A 20026-nucleotide genomic window follows, 5' to 3' on the forward strand; every position below is an offset into this window, starting at 1 on the left:
GAAATGGAACTGCTGTGCCGTTCCCAAGAAACACGGAAGTTCTATCAGAAGCTCAACGCATCCCGCAACGGCTTCGTGCCGCGAGCCGATATATGCAGGGATAAAGACGGAGGCCTCTTGACGGACGGACGTGAGGTGATCGAAAGGTGGAAGCAGCACTTCGATCAGCACCTGAACGGCGTGGAGAACGTAGGCACGGGAGCCCACGGTAACGGAAGAAACGACGACGCCAGTGCAGCGGAGGACGGAAATGAACCAACTCCCACGCTGAGGGAAGTTAAGGATGCCATTCACCAGCTCAAAACCAACAAAGCAGCTGGTAAGGATGGTATCGCAGCTGAACTCTTCAAGATGGGCCCAGAAAAGTTGGCCACCTGTCTGCATCGGCTCATAGTCAGGATCTGGGAAACCGAACAGCTACCGGAGGAGTGGAAGGAAGGGGTAATCTGCCCCATTCACAAGAAAGGCGACCATTTGGAATGTGAGAACTTCAGGGCGATCACTATTTTGAATGCTGCCTACAAAGTGCTATCCCAGATCATCTTCCGTCGTCTGTCACCTAAAACAAATGAGTTCGTGGGAAGTTATCAAGCCGGCTTCATCGACGGCCGGTCGACAACGGACCAGATCTTTACCGTACGGCAAATCCTCCAGAAATGCCGTGAATACCAGGTCCCAACGCATCACCTGTTCATCGACTTCAAAGCGGCATACGACAGTATCGACCGCGCAGAGCTATGGAGAATCATGGACGAAAACGGCTTTCCTGGGAAGCTGACTAGACTGATTAAAGCAACGATGGACGGTGTGCAAAACTGCGTAAGGGTTTCGGGTGAACTATCCAGTTCATTCGTATCTTGCCGGGGACTGCGACAAGGTGACGGACTCTCATGTCTACTCTTCAACATCGCTCTGGAAGGTGTGATGCGACGAGCCGGGCTCAACAGCCGGGGAACGATTTTCACAAAATCCGGTCAATTTGTGTGCTTTGCGGACGACATGGACATTATCGCTAGAACATTTGGAACGGTGGCAGAACTGTACACCCGCCTGAAACGCGAAGCAGCAAAGGTCGGACTGGTGGTGAATGCCTCAAAAACAAAGTACATGCTGGTAGGCGGAACCGAACACGACCGGATCCGTCTGGGTAGTAATGTTACGATAGACGGGGATACTTTCGAGGTGGTGGAGGAATTCGTCTACCTCGGATCCTTACTGACGGCTGACAACAACGTGAGCCGTGAAATTCGGAGGCGCATCATCAGCGGAAGTCGGGCCTACTACGGGCTCCAGAAGAAACTGCGGTCGAAAAAGATTCACCCACGCACCAAATGCACCATGTACAAAACGCTAATAAGACCGGTGATCCTCTACGGGCACGAGACATGGACCATGCTCGAGGAGGACCTACAAGCACTCGGAGTTTTCGAGCGACGCGTGCTAAGAACGATCTTCGGCGGTGTGCAGGAGAACGGCGTGTGGCGGAGAAGGATGAACCACGAGCTTGCTGCACTTTACGGCGAACCCAGCATCCAGAAGGTGGCCAAAGCCGGAAGGATACGGTGGGCAGGGCATGTTGCAAGAATGCCGGACAACAACCCTGCAAAGCTGGTGTTTGCAACTGATCCGGTTGGCACAAGAAGGCGTGGAGCGCAGAGAGCACGATGGGCGGACCAGGTGGAGCGTGACTTGGCGAGCATCGGGCGCGACCGAGGATGGAGAGCGGCAGCCACGAACCGTGTATTATGGAGAAATATTGTTGATTCAGTTTTATCTTGAATTTGATGTAATACTAAATAAATGAAATGAAAAAGAATTAAATTGACATTTTCATGCGTAGTGCAAACGCAAACATTATGTGTTCCTGTGATAGTCAATAGTTTACATTGCCTTGGTCGGAGGCTTGCAAATGATGAAAACCCTATTTTTACATTGACGTACATTTCATCAAAGCGATTAAAAGCTTCTCTTAATGTCATCATTAACAATCTTTTCTGAACAGCTAATCTCTTATTTCCTGTCTTTACGCTAACAAAATCTCTTTGGCCTGGCATTGCACGGCTTATATCATCGTCCTCAAAAAAATTCAAAACCAGTTCTTTTGTTTCATTACTCAAAGTTTTTCCAGAGCTTGAACCTTGAGATGAATCTAATACATTATTTTTTTCCTTTCTTGCATCTGATGCCATATTTCTACTAGTTTTAAATTCGTCTACAATTTTTTGTACTGACCATGATTTTGGTAACAATGATAAAATTGATAGTTTTTCTTGCCTTGTGGCTGAATTTAAAAATTTAATTTTCATATTTTCTATGACTTCATTAAACTCGTTTGCTTTTTCTGTTTTAGCGTCTAATTTAAAAAGATTTCTTCGTACACCTTCGATGATTTCAGCGCACTTTTTTTCAGGATAGTGAACATTTTTAACCTTACCTAAATCTATAAACGAAACACGAATAGCTGCTATTCCTCGGTTGAATATTTCGACGTCTACAGGCGACGTGAAGTCTTCATTTGATTGAATTGTGCTTAGCGTTGACGCTGATGGTATCGTGACCAAACTTTCATAGCTTTGCGAATCAGGTACAACAGGTATGGTCTGAACAGTTGGCATCCTTGAGCCACCGGCTACGCTTTGTTCTTCGTTTTGGGTGTGGTGAGCTCTTGAATCAATATGTAGACGGCAAGACGAACAAATACGAAAATCCTTGGTGTTCAGTGTGGATACCTTGGAAAATCCAATTGACTTTAGTTTTTGGATGATGCCATCCGTGAGATATCGCAGCTCTTTCGAACACTGAATGTCTTTGAATAGACGAATACATCTGATTTTACTCATTTTGTAATCTGTAACATAGAAAATATTTTCCAATTGTTAGTTTTGAACGAAAATATCACAACACATATAATTAAAATGTGTATTTAAAACTTACCTTTGCACCAAAACGTGTTACACTTTCCTTTACAGTTATTATGTTATCAAACAACACTGGATTATTAGCTGAAATTACTATGAAATCACTATGCTACTAGCAACCTTTCTGCATTTACTGTTTGGTTTTCCCTAGTAGATACTGGATGAATTCAGAACCGAGTCAGACATTATTATACAGCTCACGGGTATAAATCATAGAATGCTGGGTAAAGACTGCTGGAAGATAGGTAGAGTTGAACGCTCAGGTATCGTCAGGTACGAGTTTGGAGAGTTGGAGCGAGGTAGATTTGCTGGCGTAGGTATATTGTTATTGAAGAAGATTGTAAATTGTATATACCTGGAATGAATAAAGAGTGCGGCGGTTGTTGATTACTTTTGAAACTGGAGCAACACGGAGTACATCCGAAAAGGGCTAAAACTTATTAAGTTATCAAAAAAATCAATATTAAATTAGTAATATCTTCTAAACGGTGCATCTTAGAAAAATGTTACCGAAGTACTTTTTTCTTGCAAATTTGATGTACTTTCATAAAATTAGGGCGACAAACTTTTTTGACTTTACTTAATAGCTTTTTTTGAAAACCGTAATTTTTTAAAACATTTTTTTTTTCATTGTAACCTATTTTTCTCCAGAACAACCCACTGTGCACTAGGTAGCATTTTCAGTCAGCTATGACATAAGGATAATAAAAAAAATATTGACATGTCACTTTTGAGGGAAAATCTATATTTTAGTTCAAATCACAAAAACCAAACATATTTTTTTACCGTGCATATTTTCTCCATATAGCACCAACAATTGTCTAAAACTTCGCCGAAGACACCAAACCGATCGGACAAACCGTTTTCGAGATACAATTTTTTGAAGATATCATGTGCATTTTTCATAGGCCCTTCTCATAAGTAAGGCTAGATTCAAAATGGCGAACCAAGTATGCAAAACGGCGTTTTTGTTCCCCAAAGACTTGTATGCAAGGTTTCATCCAAATAAAGATATATGAAAATCACTCGTTGCTGAAATGATATGGAACCGCTCTTCAAATGTTTAGGAAACAAAAACTAAAAAAGGTGCTACATATAAAAAAAACATATTTAAGATAAATTAATAAAAAACTTAACACTGATTGAACATTTTACAAAACAATTTTTTGTCGATGAAGGCATATTAACTTACCTTTATGATAGGTACAAATACTAAGTACTTAAAAACAATTTCATGCTTAAAACATAATATTTTCTAAATATTATCATTTGTCAAATAATTCAATTTTCAGAAAATGTCTCCTAATTTGTAAGTTAATATTTTTTTTTCGTTCTTGTCCGACAAACCAACGAACTCCTGAAGACCTTATCCAGCCATGAAAGAACTATTTTGAAAATGAAATTTGATTGAATGTGATTGAAAGCAATTGAAAGAAAATTATATCCTTAAAAAACGGCCTCTGGCGCGTGGAGAATTTCGACATCCATATGTTCAACGTTATATTTCCAAAGGTATGTGCATGAAATCAGTCTATGTTCCTTTGCCATTATCAGATTAGTGGCTCTACTATACTATCCAATAGATACATGCAAGGTTAATCAGTTTGAAGTAAGGGAACGATGACAGTTTTCAATGTCGCATTTTTTATGGTCATACTGTACAACTTTGCCGAAGACCGCATTCTAATCGGACGCTTCATTAATTAGTTACCGATTTTAATGCAGAATCGAAATCTTTGCTCATGATGGTTAAACTATTTGGTGGGCATCACTGCATTTTGCAGTGAAACATAGTAGCCATGATTTCAGTGTGCTATCTTTGGCGCCATGTGCAGCAATGTTGCCAGCTGGGAAGGTGTCGGATCACTGTTAAAGTTTGCCCAGTTGGATGCAAATCGATAACTAATTAATGAGGCGTCCGATTTGAATGCGGTGCGGTCTTCGGCAAAGTTGTAGCTGATAGAGTAGCCTAGGATTACCAAGGGTCAACTAACCCACTGGAGTACTTGGGGAAATGCTAGGTTAGATTGAATGAAAAACATCGTTTTCCCATAGTAATTCCCATACAAACTTTGAAGGGCTTGTGCAGTCTCAATTTTCATCCAAATGAGCTCAAATTTTGGGAGAAGGCATATAATCTGGTTAGGCATCGAATAAGCGGTATGGAGCAAAACCGATTTTTTGAACCACGCTAGTAATGATATACTCTAGAAGTCTTGTAAGGGGTTGCATTTGAAAAATATTGTTTTCTTTGATTATTTTCTTCACCAAATCGTGCATCAAAATACAGTCAGGTCTTTTTTAAGCTCCATACAATATTTTTTTTCATCGTCTTATTTTTGCATGATTCGTCGAGAAATGGTGAGACTTTTTTTACGCGGTTTTTCGAATTTTGAACTGAGTTTTTTTTTTACGCGGTACGTATCCCCCGCGTAAAAAAAACCTGACTGTAGCGTGAAAAAAATGGGTGGGGGTAGAATGGACAAGTCGTTAAAAGTTATATAACAGCATTTTGTTTCTATGTTTTTAAATACAAACTGTCAAATTTAATACGATACCTTTATTTTGTTGTTTTCAAACTTTTAATACAAACTTTGAAACACTCTTAAATAATTATTGTAAAAATAGTGTAAAAAAACTATGGGAAATTTGAACCGATTGTCCATTTAACCCCCACGGTCTGATTTTGTTAAAATTATTTCCAATTTTTTTTTTTTACAAAACTTAAATTTTTTTTCGGTCAAATATATTCTTTTACGTGGACTTTATTGGTTTAGGGAGGTTTAGGGTGTAAAACTTGTAATAATTTGAAAATAACTTACGAGAAAACTTAAGCAGTTATAAGCAGATTTTACATTATTTCCGATTTTCCGCGTGATTTTGAAAGTTTTTGTCATCTTGAAGAGGTTTATTTGATTTTAATGTTCAATATAATGATTCATGCTTAGGCAAAAGCTACAATCGTTAAAACATTTGAATAAACAATAAAAGCCATGAAACTGTACCCTGTCCATTTTACCCCACCTGTCCCCCTTTACCGCCACCACCCCTATGAGACTCACTGAGACTTACAAATTGCTCAATCGACCCAGTGGCTAAACCAAGACTCCCGGATAACTAGCTCAGCAGCATGAGACCCCTAGAGCTGGGTCTACAGGGTCGGCATGCTACTGGGTAATTCGGAGGGGCTACGCGGAACAACGGGTGCTGAAACTGTGGAATTCTTAATGATTGGTGGATTGAAAGAGTGTTTTACAAAGTCTATGTGGGATTTATTGAATTTAATATTGAGGTTGGGTGTTTGAACTTTATTGGGCTATTGCTACTAATATGGGCTAGTTTGTGGTCAGGATAGTTGTTCTGGTACGTACCGGGGCGTTGCTGGACGTTGGCGAGCGCTCGCTGCTGCAGGTGAGGTTTGCTTCGGCGGTGGTGAGTCGGAAGATGGCGACTTGGTGGCTTGGTCTTCGCGCACCTGAATGGCGGCGGCGCCTCTTGATTGGGTCAAAGGCAATGGCGGATGGCTACAGAGGTAGCCTCGGGGTCTACGACGTTCCCTTCGTTGACGCAATCGACGGGCCACGGACGAGACCGTATTGGCCACGCCGAGAAGGCTTCTCCTGGACTTTTAGGACTTCACGGTCCGAGATTTCTCTCAATACGGCGGTTACGGAGCCTGAGAGGGGGTCCTTGACGGTTAGACCAATACCAACGAAATCGTTGGTTTGGCCGAACGTGCACAGTTGGCTTGGGCAATCTAAGGATTATAGAATCCAAACAAAGGTCCTGAGGACCAAGGCATGTTTAACTAACGGCCTTCCAAAATGGCATCCAAAATCTGTTACCTGGCTGAACTACACAAGTTTACAAAATAAAACGAAAGTCGTGAACTTCTGTCAACGACCAAAGTTTTTGAAGCACAATTTAGTGCTGATTTCGAAACCGACCTTCAAAAAATTTTAAGTAGAACAGTTTTTGAGTTTTAGCTTAATATCGAGATTTGCAACTATTCAAAATATGCAATTTACTAAAATTCAAATATATTGCGTTTTGTTCAACCAATTTCAAATCTTTTTCCATAAATTGAAAGCTGAATCCAATACCATTCGATCATCTGAATACAGGTTTTGCGTCAGATTGATGAAATTCAAGATATTGGCGAGTTTTAGGGACGATCTTCTTAAATTTTAGCAAAATTCCCAAATTTTTTTGAAGAAATGTATTTTTTTCAATAAGAAAAAACCAACTTAAAAATTATCTCTCGACGTTTATTTGACATATCATATGTAGGCGAGTTACAGTAAAAATTTCAGCTCAATCGGAGCATTGATAACGAAGAACGAAATGTTTGAAGTGAGCGACTTTGCTTAAAAATAGAACAAAAATCGATTTCAAATCATCAACCTTGTATGGAAAGTCGAAAAAATTTCCGCTCTACTGTAATTTTTTTCTTTCGTGTTTTCGAAGTCAGGGCATGATTCTACACCAAAAATGATCATCAGCTTACCGAGTTCAAAAATGCTGTAAACTAGTGCTATTGGCCTCGCACTGTGGTTCAGGGACACACACGGAACTTTGGGCACTGTAGGCACTTCAATCACTTGGCTCAACTGTCTTGCACGGACGCCGAATTACTATTGATCAATGGCCGACTCCCCAAAATTCTATCTAACCAATCCATTCATTTTCCATTTGTTCCATCCTCCCTTCATTTTCCTTCCTTGTTGAATATCACCACCCATCCATTTTCAATCCTTTTTCCTTATTACCACAGTTGATTTATTCTGCCCTTTTAAGCCCGTTGATCTAATACATTTAACACAAACTATACAATATCTATCCAATCTTACAAACTCAACATGAAACACAATCTATAAAAACACTACAGTTTCTGAACAAATGCACAAATTAAAAATAATATTGAGATAATTGTAACTAAACGGTTACACCTAATCAAAAAAAATAATAATAAGCGCATTCGGGGAAATGGAAAACAAGATTGAAAGCGAGCCAGAAACATTCTATCATTTACTCTGCTTATAACTGCATAACAGTCGCATTATTCGATAAAAGTAGGCATGGAGGTCAAAGCACAGATAACAGACGTCTGTCTGTGATTTCTGCCATGTTTAAAACTTTGTAACGGTCATATCAGTGTATGCCGTTGTGTGGCGCTAGCATCCCATCACTTACATGGTCATGTTGTCATTTTTGTTTCCTGTGTTTATCGTTTTTTGGAATTTGAGCGCTTTGTCGCTTTGTGGTGGGCTAGTATGTTTTCACGATGAACACTGTCATCGTGTGGTCAAATCGAGTTCATATGTCGGGCAGTCCCCGTTGGTGGCGTTGGAGGTACACTTAAATCACAGACAAACAGATGTAACACTCTTCAAAACGGCTTGACACATGCATTTAACGATCAATTCAAATTTCAATTGATTTGTGCGATCCTTCCACAGGGCCCATATAGCCGAGGCGGTAAACGCACGGGTATTCAGCATGACCATGCTGAGGGTGACGGCTTCGATTCCCGGTCGGTCCAGGATCTTTTCGTAAAGGAAATTTCCTTGGCTTCCTTGCGCATAGAGTATCTTCGTGCCTGCCACACGATATACACATGCAAAATGGTCATTGGCAGAGGAAGCTCTCAGTTAATAACTGTGGAAGTGCTCATAGAACACTAAGCTGAGAAGCAGGCTTTGTCCCAGTGAGGACGTTACGCCAAGAAGAGAGAGAGAGCTATCCTTCCACCAGAGGCGCTAGTGTTCGATCGCTTTGACGTTCGCCAGTGTACACTAGGCCTGTCCAGCTTTTCAAAAATGTTCTCTGATTCTCAAGTCCACCCCCATATTTTGATTGGCATCCTAAAAGAAGTAACTGGTCAAAATTTCAGCCAAATCCATTGAAATTAAGAGGTGCATCAAATCAATTTTGTGTTTTTCGACTATTTTTGAACTTCAAAAAATCATAACTACACTAAAACTTGTCAAAACTTAATTCTTTCGGCAGAAATTGAAAGCTATACTTGTTTGCTACAACTTCTCCGAACATCATGTGCCAATAAAGTTGAAGGAAACATGTGTAATTATCACATTTGTAATCAGAAAAACCTTAAAAAGTTGATTTTTTGATAGATTTTGTTCTGGAACACCCTTATATACGTAATAAGTTGGATTTTTCAAAACGGCATCATATTCTCCAATGTTTGTTGGTTATTTGCTTCTTTGACACCAATGCTGTAGGAGTTGAGCAAAAATTACTAAAATTCGTGAAAGCCAAATGTGGCCTAAAAAGTAGCTTTTCGGATGCAATCACGCTTTGGCGCGCAAAAAGTGGCATCGCGTCAGCACTGATATGATAGCCAACACCTGTCATCACGCTTGTTTGTTATCACCCGTGATAGGGGGTAGCCAAGGCAAACTACTAGGAAGCAAAGCTACTACGTTCAGTACAATTTCGCGCCACAGCGTGATTGTCCCCAAAAAGCTAGTTTTTAGGCCACATTTGGCTTTCCCGAATTTTAATATTTTTTGTTCAACTCCTACAGCATTGGTGTCAAAGAAACAAATAACCAAAAAACATGAGAGAATATGATGCCGTTTTAAAATATCAAACTTATTACGTATATAAGGGTGTTCCAGAACGAAATCTATCAAAAAATCAACTTTTTAAGGTTTTTCTGATCACAAATGTGATAATTACACATGTTTCCTTCAACTTTATTGGCACATGATGTTCGGAGAAGTTGTAGCAAACAAGTATAGCTTTCAATTTCTGCCGAAAGAATTAAGTTTTGACAAGTTTTAGTGTAGTTATGATTTTTTGAAGTTCAAAAATAGTCGAAAAACACAAAATTGATTTGATGCACCTCTTAATTTCAATGGATTTGGCTGAAATTTTGACCAGTTACTTCTTTTAGCATGCCAATCAAAATATGGGGGTGGACTTGAGAATCAGAGAACATTTTTGAAAAGCTGGACAGGCCTAGTGTACACGTTGCTGAATGATGCAAACGAAAATCACAGGTGATTTGTGTAGTACAGTTGACTCTCTACATCTCGATATTGAAGGGACCATCGAGATAGGGAGAGATCGAACTCAAGAACTAATTTGTAATGCACACTAGATTGAAAAATCGCCCTTTACTAGGAAAAACCGTCAACAAACAGATGTCACTTCGCCTTCCCAGAATGTTTTGCACCTAGAAAAAAGATCTAGTAACCTGTAAAAACGAGCATATCGACATATGGAAAGAAAATCTAGAACAAAAACGAACAAGATCGCATCGAGATAGAGAGATATCGAGATAAGGAGATATCGACATGTAGAAGGGTAAAATGTATGCAGATTGAAGGGACCGACAAAACCATCGAGATAGGGAGAGATATCGAGATGTAGAACATCGACATGTGGAGAGTCGACTGTACATAGTGTGCATGTTAGCAAACGTCAAATCGAAATCCATCATGGCCGACAGTGTCTCGCGCGGTTATACCAACAGGTGGCAGTGTGCTCATAAAAAAGACACCGAGCAAAAGTTTTTGATGAATTTCCTTAAAGAGTTACGTCTGTTTGTCTGTGCTCAAATCCTTTACACTCGAGTCCAACTTATTTTTGCTCGAGCTTAAATGTCTGTTCTCTATGACAGAGGTTCCCAAACTTTTTGCTATCGCGACGCACTTTGAAATTTCCAAAAATGTCGCGGCGCACCAAAGTTTTTAACAGTTTTTTTAATTTAATTTTGAACAACTTTTACTTTAAAATGTCAAAGACAAAATCGTAAAACACTTCTTATATCATGTTTTTTTAGAATTTCATCTTTAAAATTTTATATAAGCTTTATAAATAAGAAAAATAAAATCAAATGTTCAGGTATAACAGCGTTTGCAATGATTAAAGAATTTTAATTGAATTAAAATGACTTCATAGAACTTGACCTGTTTCATTTTTTTTGCGGAAATTGCAAAGCAGCACTTTCAAACACTTTTATTTATTATGAAAAATTTCGACAAACAAAGACGCATGAACCTGCCAAGTGGGCTTTTGATTGAACTTTTTATTTTTTATAAATTTCAACTCAACCCTTTGGGACTGGAGTAACCATATATAACTTCGGTGATGAAACCGAGAATAACAAACTTGTTCAACTTCAGCGAGGTTGTGACAATACTGATGAAACAGTCCGGTCCAAAGAGGTTAAAGCTAGCTCTTTACACTGTCAGAACGGCAAACTTGCCTGCCGCTAAGCAGTTCTGAAGACCTTGTAAGTAATTCTGAAAACAATGCAAATAAGATTATTGAAATTTAAACTTTGGACAATATAGTAAAATCAAAAGCTAAGCTAAAGCTGAAAAGGTCCAAAAACAATTTCAACAATTTAAATTCAAAATTTGGTTTCAATTGATATGTTTAAAAAGGATACTAGAAATCCTATGGAACAATCGAAGACTCTGGGAAAGATTAAAAAAAAAATGTGAAGCGACACTAGTTTTACTAAACAAGAGAAAATTAAAGATGTTCCGCAACATAAATAAAGAGTGTTCTTTTTGTTTCATCACAACACAAAAGCCTGCGGCGCACCTGGGAAAGGTTCGCGGCGCAGAGTTTAGGAAGCACTGCTCTATGATCAAGGTGCGCAACTTGCGCTAGTATGGAAAAGCTTCGAAATTAAAAAAGAAAAATGTCAAAAAATCTAAACTAATCATTTTACAATGTCATCTTCTACAGCTCCTCCTATATGAAAATGACTTATTTTTACCCTTCTTACACCCATAAGAAGGGTATAAATACCGCTCGAAAAAACAATTTTTGGTCCGAGCCCCGCAGGGCCGAGTCTCATATACCAATCAACTCAGCTCGACGAACTGAGCAAATGTCTGTGTGTGTGTGTGCGTATGTTACAAAAAGTCACGCACGTTTCTTAGCCGTCTGATATCCAATTTGGATTCTCTTAGTTGCAAATGAAAGCTACAACATCCTAATAGAACCCTATTGAATTTTATTACGATCGGACATTTGGTTACCGAGATATCTTTCAAAGAGTACTTTAAAGTAATAAAGGTTATCCTTTTGAGAGATTTTTGACATTTTGCATATTGATGAATATCTCAGCTGTCTGGCAACCGATTTGAGTTCTCTTTGCAGCAAATGAAAGCTACAACATCCTAGTAGATTGCTCAAAATTTTATTAGGATTGGACATTTGGTTATCGAGATATCTTTCAAAGAGTACTTGGGAGTAATACAGGTTAACCTTTTGAGAGATTTTTGACCAAGTGTATCATAATAAATATCTCAGCCGTATGTCAACCGATTTGGGTTACCTTAGCACCAAATGAAAGCTACAGTATCCCTGTAAAAGGCCCTGAAATTTTATTTCGATTGGACATTTGGTTACTGAGATATCTTTCGAAGAGTATTTCAATAAATTCCTTTTTTTATTATATTCGTTTGTTATCTTGCATGAGCTTTTGACTAGTCTAATGGGAAATTATTGTTCAATCAATAATGCTGACCTCATATAAAGTGTATACTAGCAGGTTATTGTTTTCAATAAAATTATAAACAACAAATTACAAATAAACAGGAATTCTATGAAAACTAACAATATGTTAAATGAAAGCTTTGAATTTATGTATTTTGGGAAAAATGCAAGAACTGGACAGCAAAATAACTAGCTTATTCCAAAACTGATTAGCATAGTAGGTATATTATTTTTGTCCTTCTTACACCATAACCATGAATACCAAGTACTTCGGAGCTAATTTATTCGACTGATTAAGAGATATTAGACAAAGTGTATCTCGCTGATTTTCTTATCTATTTGTTAACCGATTCAAGATCTTTTGGCGGTTAACAAAAGATACAATATTCCAGAATATGTAAGCTATTTTTTTTTAAATTTCACACAAGATTCTAGAAGGTATCTGGCATTTCTGGTAGTTTAGTCCATGGTCCATGATGCTATTTTGGAAACCAATCCACTAGATGCCAAATCCACAATATTTTCTAGAACTTTTGGCCCATCACACAAAATAAATATGTTAAATACAAATAATACAACAATAGTTTTAATAAGTGTAAGAAGGGTTCTGTTCACCATAGGTGGATTAAATCGTTTTTTTTAATATTTGTTTTCACGTTTCGTAGAACAACCTTGTAAAGTTCATTTGATCCTAATAAAATATGATGATTCCAGTTCTGAAAACCATTTTTGCATTTTTTCTACAAAATATTTTAGATTGAAAATTTTCATTTAACATATTGTTAGTTTCCACAGAATTGAGATTTATTTAAAAAATCCCAGGGGTTTTCAAACCTTTTGAATCGCAGTGCACTTTTTGAAAATAAATCGGTCCGCGGTGCCCATGTTTATTATTGTTAAAAAAGGCAACTTGTCAAAAAAACTCGTATTTTTCGTAGCGACTTCAGGTGCATACACTTGTCGTTAACATTTTTTTTTCAATTTCCCATCGTAATAGACTGTTTTACCTCACGCTAATCTGAAAGGAAAAGGCCTACTTTCCCACACCAAATTAACAGTACTGTAATGGTTCATTACAGCACTGATTTGCGTAGCGTAATGATTACAGCACGCTTTTCAGTTTAGATCAACTTCTTGATGCTTTCTGGACACAGTTTTGAAAAATTGTGACAACTGCACAGTATAACCTGCTATGATCAGATTTTCTCAAACATGGCTATGAGCATCAGTGTGCAGTTTGGTAAAAACTATCCTCAAGCGGTAATTTATGAACTTGCAAAAAACGTTGTACGCAACTCGGTGCAGAACTCGATTTTTACAGCACTCGCCGTAATTACCCAACTCGGCAAGCCTCGACTCGTGCTGTAAAAATCCTCATTCTGCACCAAGTTCTGCACCTTGTTGCGTAAACTACTATTTTGCAATTTCTCATCGTAATAGGCTGTTTTACCTCACGCAAATCTGACAGGAAAAGGCCTATTTTCCCACACCAAATTAGCAGTGCTGTAATGGTTCATTACAGCACTGATTTGCGTAGCGTAATGAACCATTACAGCACTGTTTTCTGTTTTGATCAACTTCTTGATGCTTTCTGGACGCAGATTTGAAAAATTGTGACAACTGCACAGTATTACCTGCTATGATCAGACTTTCTCAAACATGGCTATGAACATCAGTGTGTAGTTTGATGAAAACGTTTTGTTAAAAACTATCCTCAAGTGATGAATTATGAAATTACAAAAAACGTTGTACGCAACTCAGTACTCGGCAAGCCTCGTTGGATAAATGTGCGACTCGTGCTGTAAAAATCTTTATTCTGCACCTTGTTGCGTAAACTATACTATTACAATATACTGTATATTGATCTAACATCTCAGCAATTTTTTTGACACGGTGGCGTTTCTTTCAATTGAATAAATTAAACCGTAACTTTTTTCATTTTATTTATTTACACAGTTGCTTGTGTTGATAATTTAAATAAGTTAATAAATATCACAGAAAATAATAATGTAATAGCGTATGACGTTTGAGGAAAGAACAAAGGACAGCATGTAGTCAGTTAATTCCAAGTAGGAAGGTATTCTATTCATAGACAAGACATGTAACTGAAGTTCAAAGTGAAAGGATTTGGGCTACTGGATACCAGAACTCCGGAACACCCAATAGGATTTCAAAAACTAATAATACTTCCTAATAGGTAGGATTTTTTCGAGTCAACCTATTTGTGGTTGGCAATGTATACAAATGTAATTATTTGGGTTGATTCTGAAGTTCGATTAATGCAATGGGGGTTTGTGGTTCAGCTTTTGGAATGTAAGATCCCAAATGAACATGAAATCTTTTATCTGAGCGTTTCGTGACTACTTATTACAGTTACTAAGATTTTAGAAGCCGGACTCAACAATGCTAACATTTAGGTTATATGCATAACGGTCCCACGTTATTTTTTTGTAATTCATGTTTTTAAATGTAAAAGTTGGATTAGTAGGACAATCATGCATAGAACGAAAATATGATTTATCAATCATTTAACGATCCCCTGTTGTAACACAGCTTCCGGCATTTTCAGATTGATGTTGTAATAAATAGTGTGATAATTGAACCTAAGGTCCACACATTGACTCAGAAGATTGTTAGTTTTTTTCTGTCTTCACTAGGAATGCTTATTAACTTAGAACAACTCTAGGTAAGGCATCGCACATTCGACCAAAGGTTGGATGCTTCGTTGATTTTTTGTTTGCTTAATTTTAAATTCAAATATGGCTACACGTGTGTCGGTTGTGGTTGTATTTGATTAAGGAGCCCTAATGATTCCTGAATACTACTCTCTATCTATAGGTATAGCGTTTTGTTTTGCGTTGGTCCGGTTTCGGTGATTAGTTTTAATGGCGTTGTTCTTCCTCGGAGCGTCGTTCACTCTATCTGGGCATTTCTCTGGCACGCACTGAAAGTAGATGAAAAAGGGAAACTTTTAGGTTAATTGAATTTTAGCTAACGCTTTGCGGCTGTTTTATACATTTTCAATGAGTTGTGTAGAAGTGTTAAAAGGCAATGTTTTTATATTCACAGAGAATGTGAAAGAAACTGCCGATGTAAACGTGTGGTAAAATGATAGAAAATCGAAATAATCTCTGGAGAAGTTCCCAGAAAAATCTCTGGAAAAGATCCCGGAAAAATCATTATGGTAATTCTCAAAAAAATCAATGGAGGAGTTTCAGATCGAATACCTAGAGGAATTTCCGATCGGATATCTTGGATAAGTTTTCGAAGGAAACCCTGGAAGAAATTTCGAAGGAATCCTTGGATAAATACCAGATGGAATCACTGGAGAAACTCACAAAGAAATCTCTGGAGGCGTTCCAGAAGAAATCCCTGGAGGCATTCCAAAAGGAATCTCTGGAGCAATCCCTTAGCCTTAGCAATCCCTGTAGAAATTCCAGAAGGAATTTCAGGAGAAATTCCTCTGGGATTCCCTGGAGCAATTCGCGGATGAACCTTTGGAGGAATTCCTGAAGGAATCCCTGCAAGAATTCCTGAAGCAATCCCTGCAAGAATTCCCGAAAGAATCCCAACGGAATGTCTGCAGGAATTTTCAAAGCAATCCCTGGAGGAATTCCCGAAGGAATCCCTGGAGGAATTCCCGAAGGAATCCCTGGAGGAATTCCCGAAGGAATCCCTGGAGGAATTCCCGAAGGAATCCCTGGAGGAATTCCCGAAGGAATCCCTGGAGGAATTCCCGAAGGAATCCCTGGAGGAATTCCCGAAGGAATCCCTGGAGGAATTCCCGAAGGAATCCCTGGAGGAATTCCCGAAGGAATCCCTGGAGGAATTCCCGAAGGAATCCCTGGAGGAATTCCCGAATCCCTGGAGGAATTCCCGAAGGAATCCCTGGAGGAATTCCCGAAGGAATCCCTGGAGGAATTCCCGAAGGAATCCCTGGAGGAATTCCCGAAGGAATCCCTGGAGGAATTCCCGAAGGAATCCCTGGAGGAATTCCCGAAGCAATCCCTGGAGGAATTCCCGAAGGAATCCCTGGAGGAATTTCCAAAGGAATCCCTGGAGGAATTCCCGAAGGAATCCCTGGAGGAATTCCCGAAGGAATCCCTGGAGGAATTCCCGAAGGAATCCCTGGAGGAATTCCCGAAGGAATCCCTGGAGGAATTCCCGAAGGAAACCCTGGAGGAATTCCCGAAGGAATCCCTGGAGGAATTCCCGAAGGAATCCCTGGAGGAATTCCCGAAGGAATCCCTGGAGGAATTCCCGAAGGAATCCCTGGAGGAATTCCCGAAGGAATCCCTGGAGGAATTCCCGAAGGAATCCCTGGAGGAATTCCCGAAGGAATCCCTGGAGGAATTCCCGAAGGAATCCCTGGAGGAATTCCCGAAGGAATCCCTGGAGGAATTCCCGAAGGAATCCCTGGAGGAATTCCCGAAGGAATCCCTGGAGGAATTCCCGAAGGAATCCCTGGAGGAATTCCCGAAGGAATCCCTGGAGGAATTCCCGAAGGAATCCCTGGAGGAATTCCCGAAGGAATCCCTGGAGGAATTCCCGAAGGAATCCCTGGAGGAATTCCCGAAGGAATCCCTGGAGGAATTCCCGAAGGAATCCCTGGAGGAATTCCCGAAGGAATCCCTGGAGGAATTCCCGAAGGAATCCTTGGAGGAATTCCCGAAGGAATCCCTGGAGGAATTCCCGAAGGAATCCCTGGAGGAATTCCCGAAGGAATCCCTGGAGGAATTCCCGAAGCAATTCCTGGAGGAATTCCCGAAGGAATCCCTGGAGGGATTCCCGAAGGAATCCCTGGAGGAATTCCCGAAGGAATCCCTGGAGGAATTCCCGAAGGAATCCCTAGAGGAATTCCCGAAGGAATCCCTGGAGGAATTCCCGAAGGAATCCCTGGAGGAATTCCCGAAGGAATCCCTGGAGGAATTCCCGAAGGAATCCCTGGAGGAATTCCCGAAGGAATCCCTGGAGGAATTCTCGAAGGAATCCCTGGAGGAATTCCCGAAGGAATCCCTGGAGGAATTCCCGAAGGAATCCCTGGAGGAATTCCCGAAGGAATCCCTGGAGGAATTCCCGAAGGAATCCCTGGAGGAATTCCCGAAGGAATCCCTGGAGGAAATCCCGAAGGAATCCCTGGAGGAATTCCCGAAGGAATCCCTGGAGGAATTCCCGAAGGAATCCCTGGAGAAATTCCGGAAGGAATCCCTGGAGGAATTTCCGAAGGAAATCCCAAACAAATCTATGGAGGACTGCCCAAAGCGATCTATCCTCACTTCTGAATTCCCGAAGGAATCCCTGGAGGAAATCCCGAAGGAATCCCTGGAGGAATTCCCGAAGGAATCCCTGGAGAAATTCCAGAAGGAATCCGTGGAGGAATTTCCGAAGGAAATCCCAAACAAATCTATGGAGGACTGCCCAAAGCGATCTCTGCAGGAATTCCTAGGAGAATTCGCGGAAAAAATCCTGAAGAAATTCTGAAAAGAATCCTTGGAGGAATTCCCGAAGAAATCTTTGGCGAAATTCCCTGGTGGAAATCCCGAAAGATTCCCTGGAGGAAATCCCCACAGAATAACTGACGGAATTCCCGAAGCTATCCCAGACGGAATTTTCGAAGGCATCTCTGGTTGATTTCCCGAAGAAATCGCTGGCGGATTTCCCGAAGGAATCCCTGGGGGAACTACAAAGGAATCCTTGGGGGAATTTCTAAAGAAATCCCTGGAGGGATCACCGGAGGAAATTCAGGAAAAATTCTAGAGGGTATCCTCGGAAGAGTTCGCATTAGAATCTCTGAAGAATGGAGAATTTCTCAGGAGAATACTGGGGAAGTTCTCGAAGGAATCGCCGAAGAAATGCCGGAGGAGTTCCTGTAGGAATCCCTGGAGGAATTTCCTAAGGAACCTCTGGCAAGGGGTTACCCTTGAAGAAGTACTAGAAGAAAACCCCGGAGAAGTTCCCGAAGTGATAACTAAATGAATTCCTGAAGGAATCATCGGAGGAGCTCCCAAAGTAATCCCGAAGGAGGTTCTTTAGGAATCCCTGGATAAATTCCCGAAGGAATCCCGGGAAAAATTCTCGAAGAAATCCCTGGAGGTATTTCCGAAGGATTCTCTGGAGGAATTCCCGAAGAAATCCCTAAAGGAATACTTGGTGAAGATCTCGAAGAAAACCCTGGAGGATTTCCCGAAGGAATAACTAAATGAATTCCTGAAAGAATCGTTGGATGAGCTTCCATAGGGACCACTGAAGGAGTTCGTGAAGCAACTCCATTTAAAAATATGATGGATAAACACACAACAGTACACGCAAAAACGGCTACGCTCAAAAATGTGTTCGGCCTGCACATTTTTAGTAAACATCCACGCCGCACATCACTGTGTTGGAAACACACATTTTTTTTAAAATTGCTCGTACGCTCACATGAGGATGTATTTTGCAATAATTTCGACATGGCAACCTCACTGGGTTTATAAACCACCTTCAAATACCGAAAAATATTGGTATTTTGCAAAAATGTGAGCGTACGAGCAATTTAAAAAAATGTGTGTTTCCAACACAGTCCTTGTGCGGCATGGGCGTTACTCAAAAATAAGAGCTTTTATTTTAGAGAGTAGTCAATTCTCCTAATAAAATGAACCCTCAATAAAAATAAAATCACTATAATAAAGATACGATAATAATTTTGCACTAATACTCACTCTCAAGGAAGAACACCGCCGCGCAGATTCCAACCATGAAGACGATGCTCATCGTCACGATCAGTATGGTGATCTGGTGCCCTCGGGAGCAGATTCCGCCCTTGGGCAGCCGCTGGGGTCCGCCGACCCCGTTGACCATGGTGAAATGCGTGGAACTGGCCATTGATACCGAATCCGGATCTTTGGTTTTCGCTGATCGATGGAACGATGGCAGCGAGTGGCGATGCGCTTGCTTTTGCTCATCCGATGCTGACTGCTGGGGCGAGTCCGAGTCGATCTCCTCGATGGAGATGATGGCCGCGGCCGCGGAAGCTGCCGCTGCCGCTGCTGAGGTGGCCTCGTCCGCGCGGGCGCCGTACTTCATTGTGATATTGCTGTTGTACTTGCTGCCCACGGCGTCCATGATGGCGGCCGCCGGAACGATGCCCACCGTCGACGACAGGTACTCCTCCATGGCCTTGCTGGTGCCGTAGCTGGACTCCTGCTTCTTGTGGATTTTGGCAAAGTTTTCCAAGTTCGCTACCGTCAGCAGTAGCGAGCCGGATGAAGCGCTCTGAAAGAGTCACGAAAAAGACATTCTCAGCCAAAGGTGGCACTTGAACTGGATGAGGGAATGGGCAGAGACATGATGGGCACTATCGGCGATCGGCAGTGACCGCGCTGTGATCGTCGTCGTCGTCGTTATACTTGGATGCGCAACAAGAGGGTCACGCTTGAGCTATTCTATAGGGCAGTGGTTTTCAACGCACTCCTAAAAGGGAGTTCCACGGGTGTTATAGGTCGTCCCAAAGGCTTCACTCCAGGTAACAGGTTCTACAAGTGAAACTAGTTTACTGTGAATTATGACCCTATACGACACATACCCATATCCCTTCTAACAATTGAATGATATATTATATTGAGTTGTACGGATAATACAAGTATTCC

At 40.6% G+C, this 20026-nt stretch overlaps 1 protein-coding gene across 1 annotated transcript; it reads right to left on the reverse strand.

Moving 5' to 3' along the window:
* Window positions 1-5385: 5385 nt before the first annotated feature.
* On the reverse strand, window positions 5386-19965 carry LOC109426648 (uncharacterized). The gene is made up of 2 exons (XM_062843279.1): window positions 19100-19965; window positions 5386-15345 (listed from the first exon to the last, which is right to left on the reverse strand). The coding sequence occupies exons 1-2, from the start codon at window positions 19551-19553 to the stop codon at window positions 15320-15322; spliced, it is 480 nt and encodes a 159-aa protein (XP_062699263.1). The 5' UTR covers window positions 19554-19965; the 3' UTR covers window positions 5386-15319.
* Window positions 19966-20026: the final 61 nt, after the last annotated feature.

The sequence above is a fragment of the Aedes albopictus genome, unplaced genomic scaffold (assembly GCF_035046485.1).
Source record: "Aedes albopictus strain Foshan unplaced genomic scaffold, AalbF5 HiC_scaffold_130, whole genome shotgun sequence".
Lineage (NCBI taxonomy): Eukaryota > Metazoa > Arthropoda > Insecta > Diptera > Culicidae > Aedes > Aedes albopictus.

Excerpts from the sequence above, each read along its gene's own strand:
- LOC109426648 (XM_062843279.1), bottom strand. The coding sequence starts at position 19,553 with ATGGAGGAGTACCTGTCGTCGACGGTGGGCATCGTTCCGGCGGCCGCC. Across the intron at positions 15,346-19,099 it reads GGCGGTGTTCTTCCTTGAGA|TGCGTGCCAGAGAAATGCCC; the intron begins GTGAGTATTAGT and ends ATCTACTTTCAG.